The sequence below is a fragment of the Callorhinchus milii genome, unplaced genomic scaffold (genome assembly GCF_018977255.1).
Source record: "Callorhinchus milii isolate IMCB2004 unplaced genomic scaffold, IMCB_Cmil_1.0 Scaffold4, whole genome shotgun sequence".
NCBI lineage: Eukaryota > Metazoa > Chordata > Chondrichthyes > Chimaeriformes > Callorhinchidae > Callorhinchus > Callorhinchus milii.
Window position 1 is genome coordinate 51166520 of NW_024704745.1, and position 12806 is coordinate 51179325.

General features: G+C 38.6%; 1 protein-coding gene across 1 annotated transcript in view; it reads left to right on the forward strand.

Annotated features, from left to right (window-relative positions):
• Nucleotides 1-12806, forward strand: part of si:dkey-100n23.5 (cyclic AMP receptor-like protein A) — a 123554-nt gene that overhangs the window by 19513 nt on the left and 91235 nt on the right. The window contains exon 4 of the mRNA XM_007901434.2: nucleotides 3858-3945. Coding sequence (XP_007899625.2) covers nucleotides 3858-3945 — 88 coding nt within the window. The remainder of the gene's footprint in view (nucleotides 1-3857; nucleotides 3946-12806) is intronic.

A 12806-nucleotide genomic window follows, 5' to 3' on the forward strand; every position in this document is an offset into this window, starting at 1 on the left:
GTAGATGAAACACTTCTTGTATGGTATAGCAGGTTTCTACATCCTACAGATTTGTGGAAACTAAATATTGCAAACATGTCGTTCGTGAAGAGTTTTCTTCTTTTGGTAGCAATTACAATGTGAAATAGGCATCCTCCTGCTCTACTGGTTCCACAAATTCTCCTGGAAACATCATTTGGGGAACATCTTAATTGGCAGCTTTCATCAGGCAATGGATTTAGTCCATCAATATCCTTTAGAATTTTAAAGACCTTTATCTAAGTCTCCCTTCTTTGTTCCAGTGAAAATAGGTCCAAACAAACAAAATTCACTTTACAGTATAGTCTGTGAAGCGCTTTGAGATGTCCCAGAGACGTGATCAAGTGCTACATAAAATGCAAAGATTATTATTATTATGACAAACATTTCTCCTGAAAAATGGGTTGGTTAATCTCCCGTTTTGTTCAAAGGATCGCCCTACATACAAATGGCCATCACGTTTGCCTAGAAAAACAGTTATTATAAGCACTATAAAAAGGAAACTTCTTATTTTTTTCTTGCTTTTGATTTCTTGTTTCTTTTAAGTATCTGAAAAGAAGGCATATCAGATTTAATTGTAAAATGTGTATTCATCTCTTTAAAAATGTAAAAAATATACATTGTGTCCGTCTTCAACCAGGCACCTGCTTCATTTGAGTACCAAGGATTAGACATCCGTTTCTTAAAAACAAACTCAATCGATTGTTAACAAAAGAATGAGAATGTTCAGTTAGATATTGCCATCAAATTGTAATACATTCCAAGAAACTCTTTCCTACAACTTTCTCTGTGCCATTTCAAATGTAAGGATCATTATTATTAATTGTCTCACATGTAGAAAGATATTAGGGTAATTGGTCTATAATTATTAAAACTTGCATTTCACTCGTTTTTGAATAACCAAATAACATTTCTTATCTTCCAGTCCTATGGGATAATAAAAATAATCCTTGCATTTGATATAGCGCTTTTCATGTCTTCTAGACGTCTCAAAGCACTTCACAGAATATACTGTAAAATGAATTGACTATATATTTGTGGGCGAAACGCGGCAACTGATTAGTTTCAGTGTTTGTGAAGCTCCTAAAAGTTCAAATCAATTTTTAAATGTGTTCGCAGTCAGATGGGAAAACATTATCATTGAAAATAAGAAATGGATGTAAGATTAAAGATGACTGTCCTGGGTGAGGACTGAAAGCTTTTCTGTGTAATAGGATCTTCTTCAAGTTGAACCCTTTCAGTTTACATTCATATCTCATCATCTTATTCTATTGTTTTTTCTTGTGAGTTTACTCATTACTCATTACTCATCATGATTACTCATGCTGTGCTGGGACAGGAAGTTCTACATGATTGTTGTTATCTGCAGCTATGTTGAAGGCAATGCTGGTAAATACCAGAAACTGCCTTTGCAGAGACACAATAAACAGTATCAATTGTAACCAACGATCCAATTGGATCACAAGATCTAGATTCAAAACAGAAGCATCGCCTGTTTCTACTGCAGAAACAAAATGATATTGCTTCCAGCAATTAATTGACTTGAGAGTGAGGATGCCTAATTCATACTTACTGCTCCTAATCACTTTGCCTGGGCTGAGGAGAGTTTTGTACATGTCGGATCCCCACAAACCAGCATGTATTTTTAATTGGGTCTTTAATAACAATAAAAAGGTCACTTTAAAGTTGGGCAAGTTTCCTTACTCCACACCTCTGTTTACCGAGCAGTAAGTAGGAACCTGGTCGTTAGTCGATTGGCAGATCGCTTTTGTGGGGTAATAGTTCCTTCAACAAAATAATAATAATAAATTGGTCACTCAATCCACGACTATTTGTGGGACACTGCCGTGCGCAATTGGCTGCCGGGTTTCACCCACAAAATATATAACCAATTCACTTTACAGAATATTCTGTAAAGCGCTTTGAGACATCTTGAAGTCATAATAAAGCGCTATATAAAATGCAAGGATTATTATTAGTATATATTTAAAGACCTATGAGGAGTCCAAAGACCATTTCTTGAACGTAGCTCAAATTGACTTCACACTGCATGGATTTATATCTAAGAAGTATGAATTGATGTACTGATGAATCCACTGTTTCAAAAAGGGTTTGTTCGCTTGTTGCATTGCTTTTAGGTGTTGAACTCTAATTTATACCGTTGAATTCCAATTTAAATGCAGTATAAAACTACGCATTAGAATATCTTACAGGAAAGGAGATGTTTATATGGACTGTGAAAAACCAAGATCAGATGTGGTTGGGGTACAAATATTGTGGAAGAAAGATTGATCTTCAATCTTGTGACAGGTGTCAGGAGGAAAATAAGCATACAGAGTAGATGCTTCTGGGCTGGTACCTAACATTACACCAGAATTACTTTGTTGTCATTCACTATGGCTGTTGTAGGAAATTGCTGTGTATAAATTGGCTGCTGTATTTTCATACAAGTATACAGTCGCTACATTTTATAGTAAATTCTGTGAAGCGCTTTGAAACATCCAATGTGAAAGGCTTTATATCAAGAGCAGAGATTATTATTAGTAGTATTATATCTCTTTTAAAAAGTATGCTGTTTTTCCACTGGTAGGGACTTTGTCTGCTTTAAAATAGTATTGACACCGTTGACCACTCTATCCTCCTCCACCACCTCTCCTCTCACCTCAACATTCATGGTGCTGTCCTTGAATGGTTCAGATCCTACCTTTCACTTTGTCTCCCAAATGGCTTCTCCTCTAGCCCATGCACCGTCTTGTGTCGTGTTCCTCAGGGCTCTGTCTTGATCCTCTCCTCTTCAACTTGTACATGCTCCCTCTTATTGACATCATCTGAGCACATGGAGTCAATTTCCACATGATACCCAACTCTGTTTCTCAACCTCCAACCTTGACATTCTGTCAGGACCGCTGCTGTCCTGACAGAATGTCAGTCAGACATCAAGTCCTGGATGAGAGCTAACTTTTTGCAGTTGAACGTCAACAAGACTGAGGCTCTCCTGATTGGCTCCCGTCAGCGCCTCCTCACCTCAGCACTGGCAGCATCACCATCCATGGATGCACACTCCACCTCATTGAGCCAATCGGAACCTTGGCGTCTTGTTTGACCCTCGACTATTCCAACTCCCTGCTTGTTGGCCTTCTCAACTCTTCCCCCCACAAGCTGCAGATCATCCAAAACTCTGCAGCTCGTGTCTTCTCCCACACCAGGCTCCGTGACCCTATCACACCCACCCTTGCCTGGTTCCACTGGTTCCATATCCCTCAGAGGATAGAGTTCAAAATCCTTGTCCTTTCCTTCAAGATTCTCCATGGCCTTGCTCCTTCCTATCTCTATGACCTGCTAACCTCATATCAACCTGTGCTCAGCAACCTGTGGCCTGCTCCACGTCACCCGCCTTGTCCTCCCACCATCGGCGGTCAGATCTTCAGCCTCTCTGCCCCCCCCCTCTGACACCGTTGACCACTCTATCCTTTGGAACTCCATCCCACAGTCTCTTTGCCTCGCTCCTTCCTTTCTTCAAGGCATGTCTCTAGACCCTCCTCTTCGACCAGGCCTTTGACCACCATCCTACCCCTACCCTCCACCCCTCCTGATCCCAATCCTCTGTTTGGGCCCAAATCCCTGACTGTTCAGCGCCTTAGGACGACTTCCTGATGTGAAAGGCACTTTACAATTGTAATTTGTGGTTGTGTTCATTAAAGGAGAGCAAAAGGTATGTATTCTGCTGTACAATTTATAACCATAAAATAATGGATTCATTATCTCTTTCACAGCAAAATATGTTATGTTGCCTACTTTCATCTTCACATTAACATTTAACTTTTGTTATTCATACACAGACTGGTGCTCCTTAGCATGGGTGTGTTGTATCACCATCAACCTCTATTTCAATTTGGTAAAAGAAACCAGAACAGATCGCTTTGCAGTGTGAGTATCAAACCAGGTTTGTATTTCTTTTTAAGAAATTGCCTTTGAGACTGTTGATTAAAACTATTCATCAAAACAAATGCAATGCAGTCAAATTACACTGTAATAAATTCCACTGAGTTCTAAAATTTGCTGAATGCTTCTGGTTCAGAAATCCTAAACAATTAGCTGCAATTTCTAGAAACCTTGCCAATTGACATATATGTACAAAGCTTTTCAACTAACATTACTTTCTGAAGATTTGCCTTAATTCCCTCATCTCTTGAAGGCAGCGATGAATGCATGCACATATGACTTCACTGACACTCGCAGACCTTTGGTTTCTTACTTCATCTCCACAAATGGTTTCTCCTCTCAGTTTTGTGCAGCATTCCTCAGGGCTCTGTCCTTGGTCCCCTCCTCTTCAGTATCTATATACTCCCTCTTGGTGACATCATCCGCAGACTCCACTGGCTTCCCATCACACAGAGGATATAGTTCAAGATCCTGGGCCTCACATTCAAAGCCCTCCATCGCCTTTCTGCCCCCTACCTCTGTGACGTCCTAACCCCCTACCAACCTGCCCGCTTCCTCCACGTAGCGGTCTCCGGCCTGAAAATAATCTTTTGCAGTTCTTTATTCCATCATGATCAGACCTCTATTTGTGATATTGAGCTATCCAAAACGTTATAAAGCAATATTTTGTGTATTTCAAATGTAAACATTATGCAGATATCTCATTTACATTCAAGATCTAAACTGTTACAAAATCGTTAACCGTGGAGAAACAAAAAATTTAATACTTATGTTCAAAATATATGTTCAACATATTTTCTGAATATATCATCAGTTTGGGGAGGAACTCCCTTAGTTTTGCAGCTGCTCATCATGGTTTGTGGACTTTAGCTGTTAGGTGGCTTGAATTATGTATGCTAAAGGAGGAGCTGCATGTGTCCTCAAGCAGCTCCATTTAGATTTATAGCGGGCAGATAGTTTAATATTATAGAAATTTTTAGCACAGAAGGAAGCCATTTAGCCCAACATTCAAATTGGTTGGCAGGCAGGACTGGTAACTGATTTGGAACTATAAGCCACAGGAAAGAACAGTAGTGAAAGTATTGAACAATTTCGAGTTGATATCCTGCTTTTGTATTTGGTACCATTTCTGTTAACTGGATGAAGCCGTGCTGAATGTTTGAGTTACAGCACCCGTGTGGTCTAGCTGCTGAGGAGATGAATCCCAAGAGTCTTCTGTGTAACTAGGATATGATTGATATGGTATAAGTATCATTTTTTTCTATAAATAGGGTAAATGCAAAAAATAGTCCCCAGACGTACATTCTTCTTTACAGAAATGCATGTGACCTTAAAAATATTTTTCTAACACATTGAACTGATATTGAATGGCATTAATACAGTGTTAAAACATCTGTTAAAAATTACATGGGCATAGTGGACTTTGAGTAATCAGGTCTAACCTAGGACTGTGTATATTTTACCCACAATATATGCTGTAAAACACTTTAAGATGTCTCGACAATGTGAAAAGTGCAACTCCAAATGCAAGGATTATTCTATTTATTATATATGTTAAGAATGTTATATTTTTTCTTCACCATGATATCTCCACATTTATTCAAACCCAATTTTGAGTAAAGTACTTAAAATTCAAACGTTTAAGAGGAGATTCCTGACAAGAAGGGGGTCCCACGGGAAAATGGGAAGATATTACGCACACCTTTGGCAGTGAACAAGAGCAGCTGTGATAGAGGTTTGGGAGCAGCTTGTCAGCCTTTGCTTTTCAGTTGAGAAATGCTACAACAACAACAACAAAATTATATTTATAGAGCGCCTTTCACATCGGGAAGACATCCCAAGGCGATACCTGATAATCCGCATAATTCCTTCCTCAAATGCAAGTCTTATAATCTAAGAGAAGGCAATGAAACGTAATTTAAAATAATCCAATGTTTTCAAGTTTAAAACGAAGCTAGTTAATATTAAATGGAAATGTAATGTTTGCTCCTAATAGAAATGCAAAAGTTGTGTTTGCAGAAAGAGGGCACTTGTTCCAGTTGAGCAAAATATTTTACCCATTATCATGACTATCACATGCCCAAACTTTTACAGTGAGTGCCAGTTGATTCTTTATAGAGATTCTATCTTGATAATTTATTCTGTGTATTTATTTTTACATGGGATTCTTATAGCTGTAAAAACAGCGAAGCAACATGGTGAGTCTCAGCTTTGCATTTGTTCATGCAGTAACATGCAATAATTTTTATACAAAATAAATGGCACTACATTGTGTGTGGTAGTGGTAATGGTTTTCAATAAATGTGAAGGCAATAGTATTTCTTTTAAGAATACAATATATTTAAGAGCCATAGCAATTATGAAAGACTTCATACGGAAACAAAGGATTTTTTTTAGCACTAATACAAGAGAGCATCATGGAAAATGGCCTTGGTTATCTAATTTTTGTACATTAAAATCACGAGAAGAATAGAGGGTTGTGTTCCATTTGCTTTTTTAATAATGCATGAATAAGATGCTTTTTGGTTCTTTCTGTAAACTGAGACTGAAACTGATAGAAAACTCTCTGTTGAATTAAAGGAGCTTTCTACACATACCATTTGTTGAGTTAAATTGAGGGAAACCCTATTCTAACACTAAGTGGTAACCACTGCTTGGTTAGTAACTATGCAGTAGTATATGTGCTGCATTCATCTGCAATTCGTTTATTTCAAATGGTAATGTCTGAGTGAATTATGCACAGACATGCTCCTGAGATCAGAAATGGTCTTGACTGCATTGCCATCAATGATTCAATCGCCTGTTGAGGCTTGCTGTCTGGGTTCACACATAAATAATGACCATTTGGGCCTGAAGCACATCTGGAACCTTACTCCAGTATGAGTCATTCACTGCCTTTGGGAGAGGATGGAAATAAAATAAAATGTGTTTTCTTTTCTTATTTTACTGCTTTAAAGGATGATAATCATTCACTGCAAACCGATGTAAAGTGCAAAAAGTATTTGTTTTATCTCTGTTCTCCGCACTACAGGAGCAAGGGCTGCAGCTGGATTTAAAAATGTGGCTCTGAACTCTTCACATAGGAAAAAAAGGACATACTTGCCCTAGAGGGGGTGCAGCGCAGCTTCACTAGGTTAGTTCCTGGGATGAGGGGACTGACCTATGAGGATAGGCTGAATAAACTAGGGCTGTATTCTCTAGAGTACAGAAGAATTAGGGAGGATCTTATTGAAACATATAAGATTCTTAAAGGGCTGGATAAAGTAGACACTGAGAGTCTGTTTCCCCTGGTAAGAGAATCTATAACCAGGAGTCACATCTTAAAATTAGGGGTCAGCCTTTTAGAACAGTGTTGAGGAAACATTTCTTCACTCAGAGGGTAGTGAATTTATGGAATTCACTACCCCAAAAGGCTGCAGATGCTCAGTCCTTGAACATCATCAAGGCTGAGACTGATAGATTTTTAAAAAATAGAGGGATTATGGGATATGGGGATAGGGTAGGTAATTAGAGTTAGGTCTGAAGATCAGCCATGATCTTATCGAGGGGCCGAATGGTCTACTCCTGCTCCTAATTCTTATGTTCTTATGAAAGGTGGACTAGCTTGTACCAGAGTAGAATTTCCTCACTGAGACCCTGGACAGTCTTAGAAAGGCAGATTGAGAAACTGAGGACAAAGACATATTGGGAAATGAGACAAAGACTGGCAAATGAGGCAAGCATTAGCTGAGGCATGATGGATATTAGATAGAAATAGTGAGATGGAGGGAAATGCGAAGGACTGAAAGGAGAGAAGGAAACTTGAGAGTAACCTATAAGTATTATAGTATGTTTATTTTTTTTAAAAAGTTACTCGGACAACATTTTATTGGGAAAAGTCTATTCTTCACAGTCTGTTTTTTGCTACACAGGAAAAGTGTGTAGTTAGTTTTAATTTTATAGGTTCAACTTTATTCTAAATGTAGTGTTAATTCAAAGATGTAGAAGTTCCTAATTACAGGGATGGTAGAGTAACTTTCACAAACCTTTTAAAATTAGACATTTTTGCATTGGTGACTTGCCTAGAGTTCATTTCTGTTAGGATTGGTAACGCTTTTACTTTTTCAGACTTCAGTTCCGTTTATGCATCACAACTAATCAAAGGCAGCCTGCAGAAGATGTGGGATGAAATGTCACAGAATATCAATGTGTAGTTCTGTGTGTCCAACGTGTAATTCTGTGTGTCCAAAGTGTAGAACATTTTGATTGGGCTGCTTTGAACAGGAGAGGATATGCAGCAAATAAGTAGGTGGTGATGCAAAGAGGAGGCCAAGAAAAGGAATCTTTTGCAATTAAAGTTATGAATAAGAGTGTATTCAGAAAGCAAGTCTTGTTCACATTGAAAATAATGGAAGAAAATGTGGTTTTGTATACTGTTAATTGGTTTATATGATTATATTTTATTCAGTAAAATTGGAGAATCTGTACTAACAAAGAATAGTAGTGTTAATAAATGTCCCCAAACCTAATATCTGAATGAGTCCCCTGCAAACTAAAGTTGAGTCAAATCTTTTAGGTTCATGTGGAAGGTGAAATGAAAGTGACTTTTTTCATGTTAGGGAACTGGTTTCTTATAATGAAACTTAATGATTATTTGTCTGTGTTTTTCTTTCTGTGACAGCCTATAAAGGAATTTGGCATAATGGAGTCCTGTAGCTCAGTGGTTAGAGCACTCGCTTTGCAAGTGAGAGACCTGAGTTCAATTCCAGGCAGGGCGAAACCTTGGGCAAGTTTCCTTACTCCACACGCCTAATAATAATCCCTCCAAAACCAAAAACAATAATAAATTGGTCATTTTCAATCTAAGACTGTTTGTGGGACATTGCTGTGCGCAATTGGCTGCCGCGTTCGCCCACAAATATACAGTCAGTTCACTTTACAGTGTGTTCTGTGAAGCGCTTTGGGACGTCCTCCCGACGTGAAAAGCGCTATATCAAATGCAAGGATTATTATTATTATAATAATCCTTGCATTTGATACAGCGCCTTTTCATGTGATTCAGTCGTCTCAAAGTGCTTCACAAAATTTACTTTAAAGTGAATTGACTGTAAATTTTGTAGGTAAATCGCAGTTGCCAATTGCACACAGTAGGGTCCCACAAACATTAATTGATTGAAAGACCAAATTGTTATTTTTTAAAAGGGATTATTACCCCCAAAACGATCAGCCAATCGACTAACAGCCAGGTTCCTACTAACTGCTAGGTAAACTAGAGGCGTGTGGAGTAAGGAACTTGTCTTAGGTTTTGCCCTGCCCGGGAGTAGAACGGATGACTAATTTAATAGAGATGAACAAATTATTGTCATCTTATATATTACAGCCATTAAGGATTAATCCATAATAATTTGCGATTAAGTTTTATCATACCACATGTGTCTGATCTTTTGTATCATTATTGCTCCTCCGTATACTGTGTCCTCTGACGCCCTCCAAACTTGCTCCAACGTGTATCCTCACTATGTTGACATCCTAAGTAAATTTTAATGATAGTTTTAAGTTTTTCTCAGGATGTCGACATTTTGGTACTCTACACCTCCCTATGTAATTCCAAACTAGAAAAGAAATCAGGTGTAAATCTAAACAGTTCTCAACCTCCCTTATTCCTCTGCTATTCGTCTGAATCTTCAGCGCAGGACTGAAGAGCACTGTATTATATGCTATCATTCAGATGAGATATTAACCAGGTATGGTCTGCAGCCTCTGGTTGGTATTAAAGATCACATGATTCTATTTAAAGAGAGAGATTTGGCTCTTTACCTTAAGGCTGCTTGGAGGGCATTGCTGTGTGCAAATTGGCAGCCCTATTTATCTATAGTCATTACACTTTAGTATAAAATCTTGTGAAGTGCTTTAAAACATCCCTCCAATGTGAAAGGCACTATATATCAAACACAGGGTTATTATTTCAAAGTGAGTCTAGATGAGAATATTCTTTAATTATAAATGTTTAATGCTGAAAGTTTGTTTTGAGACATTGTAGCTTTAATAAATTAAAATACTGTCAGATGAGAGTAAGATGTCTGAGTAGATTGCACAGCAAATCCTGTACAAATATGTTATCACTGTAGAGCAGGTGAGCAGAAGTAGACTTGTGAGACAACATGATAGCATAAGATTAGCAAATTAAAAATCTTGACAATTTCTCAGAGAGATGCACTTTATTGATTCAATTCTCGTCTTACTGCAGCAGAGCTTCAAATGCTGCTGCTACACTTAATGCATAATAGGGAAAGGTTTTATCCTTTTGGTTCAAACCTACTGCTAGGTTTTGCATGAGAAATAATGTTTACCCCTGTGAGTAAAATGCAGAATGTTTATTTTTGTTTTCAATTTTAAAGAAAAACTATGACAAATATATTGTGTTGATAGCTTAATGATGAGTATTCAGAAATAAAACTGGATAAACAGTGTTACTGTGTTCACACAGCAGCGATCTGATGTCAGAAAATAATATCAGGACAACAAATAAGTTCAATATTGTTGTATAAAAAGAAAACTGTGTTGCAGATATCACAATTGTTTCATCTCTAATCTCTTGGAAGAACTAGCACTATGAATGGCAGACTTTTTTTGATAACTGAACTCAAATTTGAGATTTGTACCTCAAAATCACTCTGCAGTATCAGATTTATAATGTATGAAATGAAGTTTATGTTTTGGTTTTATCTCACTATGGGTCCAAGTTTCTTCTTCTTTTTCAATAGTTGTTACATTTGGAAGTGTTCAGTGTCTTTCATGGTATTGATGGATTCTGATAATAACCACATTGCGTGTGATTGTAAAATTATTTAAGGGCATGGATGCTACTGAAGTACTTAAAGAGATGAAGTTGATTTTATTGTATTAAATGTGTCCAAGAATATTTAATATTGCCAAATTAAACACCAGTGAAGCATTAATGTATTCCTGTAGTCGGGCACCAGATCATTTCCAAATTAGATTGTATTTCTTTACACCTGTGATTTCAAGGAAACAGAAATTACTGTGTGGCTTTGAGGAATTTTTAAAAACTTTTTGCGGTTTGCACTAATATTTTAACTTATTTTGTTCATTTGCTACCTGATACTGATGGCCAAAGAAATGTTATTTACAACTCCAACTATCTGCAACTGTGTTGCAGATATCACAATTGTTTCATCTCTAATCTCTTGGAAGAACTAGCACTATGAATGGCAGACTGCCTCATTCCTGGAGGACTGAACGTCCCTCATGAGAACAAAGTATAAATCTAGTGAATTGGCTCAAATAAGTACTCAAGCTTTCTGGGAAGGGAAAGCAAACTGTCTGGATGAAGGTTGCTTTCCATATATTTTAAGACCGCTTTCCGGTGGTTAACCAAGGATTAATAACGGGGTCAGTTTGAAGGCAACAAAGATGGACTAACCTTTCCTTGCCCCACCATCTTATTCAATCATTGACATCTGTGAAACTGGACCAATACTATGACACTGGACTTCCAGCTTGCAGATCAAGTTTTAATGACATGTTGGCTGTATACAACAACATGATTGCATTTATAGAGCGCCTTTCACGTTGGGAGGACGTCCCAAGCCGCTGGACAGTTGGGTCGGGACCCAAGCAGGGGGAGCGAGGAGGGGGTAGAGAGTCGAGACGGGAGCTGAAGGCACGGTTGAAGAGAAAGGTCTTGAGACCGGCCTTGAAGGAGGAAAGGGAGGAAGCAAGGCGAAGGCACTGGGGGATGGAGTTCCAGAGCCTAGAGGCTGAAAGCCCAGCCGCTGATGGTAGGGCAGTTAGAGCGGGGGATTTGGAGCAGACCAGAGCCAGAGGAACGGAGGGTACGGGCAGGTAAGTAGGCTTGCAACTCTTGAGTTTTTCGGAAATTGAAAGCCATGATATGCAAGTTGGATGTCCAGTGCTGTGAGCTCAGCACTTGAGCATCTCTATTTAGAATGATGGTATGGGTCTGCCTCAACCACATTTGGTATGATAAATATCAAATATAAATTCATTTTAACCCAATTGAATGCATTGTGTGCAAAGGTTCATAGGTTGGGCCTTTCCACCTTCATGAACAAGGATAGCGGACTAGAAAACTTATTACCAACATTCAGCTGGTACTATTCACTGACACTAATCTTTCCTTTGGCAATTAACTTAGTCTGGGGTTACAGGAGCATATGAGTGAGTTTGCAAATTATGCTTTTAGTGCTACCCTGATTGAGATAAGCAAATTTAGCAGACTGAGGATCAAACTCAGCATCTTCCTGGTCTGTGTGATTCAGCTATTTTCTGAGTAAACAAAAGGAGCTAATCATTTGTTTTAATATAAAGTTAGTGATTCAATATCTGACATTCTCTAGGGTTTGGAATTCTTTTCATCTTTCTATAGTCACATTGGGTATAGTTACATAGCAACATTGGGATGTCCTCCCGACATGAATACAATACAATACAAAATTACATTTGTATAGCACTTTTCACGTCAGGAGGACGTCCCAAGTCGCTGAACAGTCAGGGATTTGGACCCGAACTGGACGTCGGGATTGGAGAGCATGGAGGGCAGCGAGGGTAGGAGGGTATCCAAAGGCTCGGTCAAAGAGGAAGAGAATATGAGACACGCCTTGAAGGAGGCAAGGGAGGAAGCGAGGCAAAGGGAATGTGAGATAGCGTTCCACAGGGTGGGAGAGGACACAAGCTGCAACATTCTGGATGATCAGCAGCTTGTGGAGGGAAGAGTTAGGAAGACTGACAAGCAGGGAGTTGGCATAGTCAAACCTAAATGTGATGAATGAGTGGATGAAGATTTTGGCGGCCTGAGGGGTGAGGCGGTGACAGAGCCGGGCAAT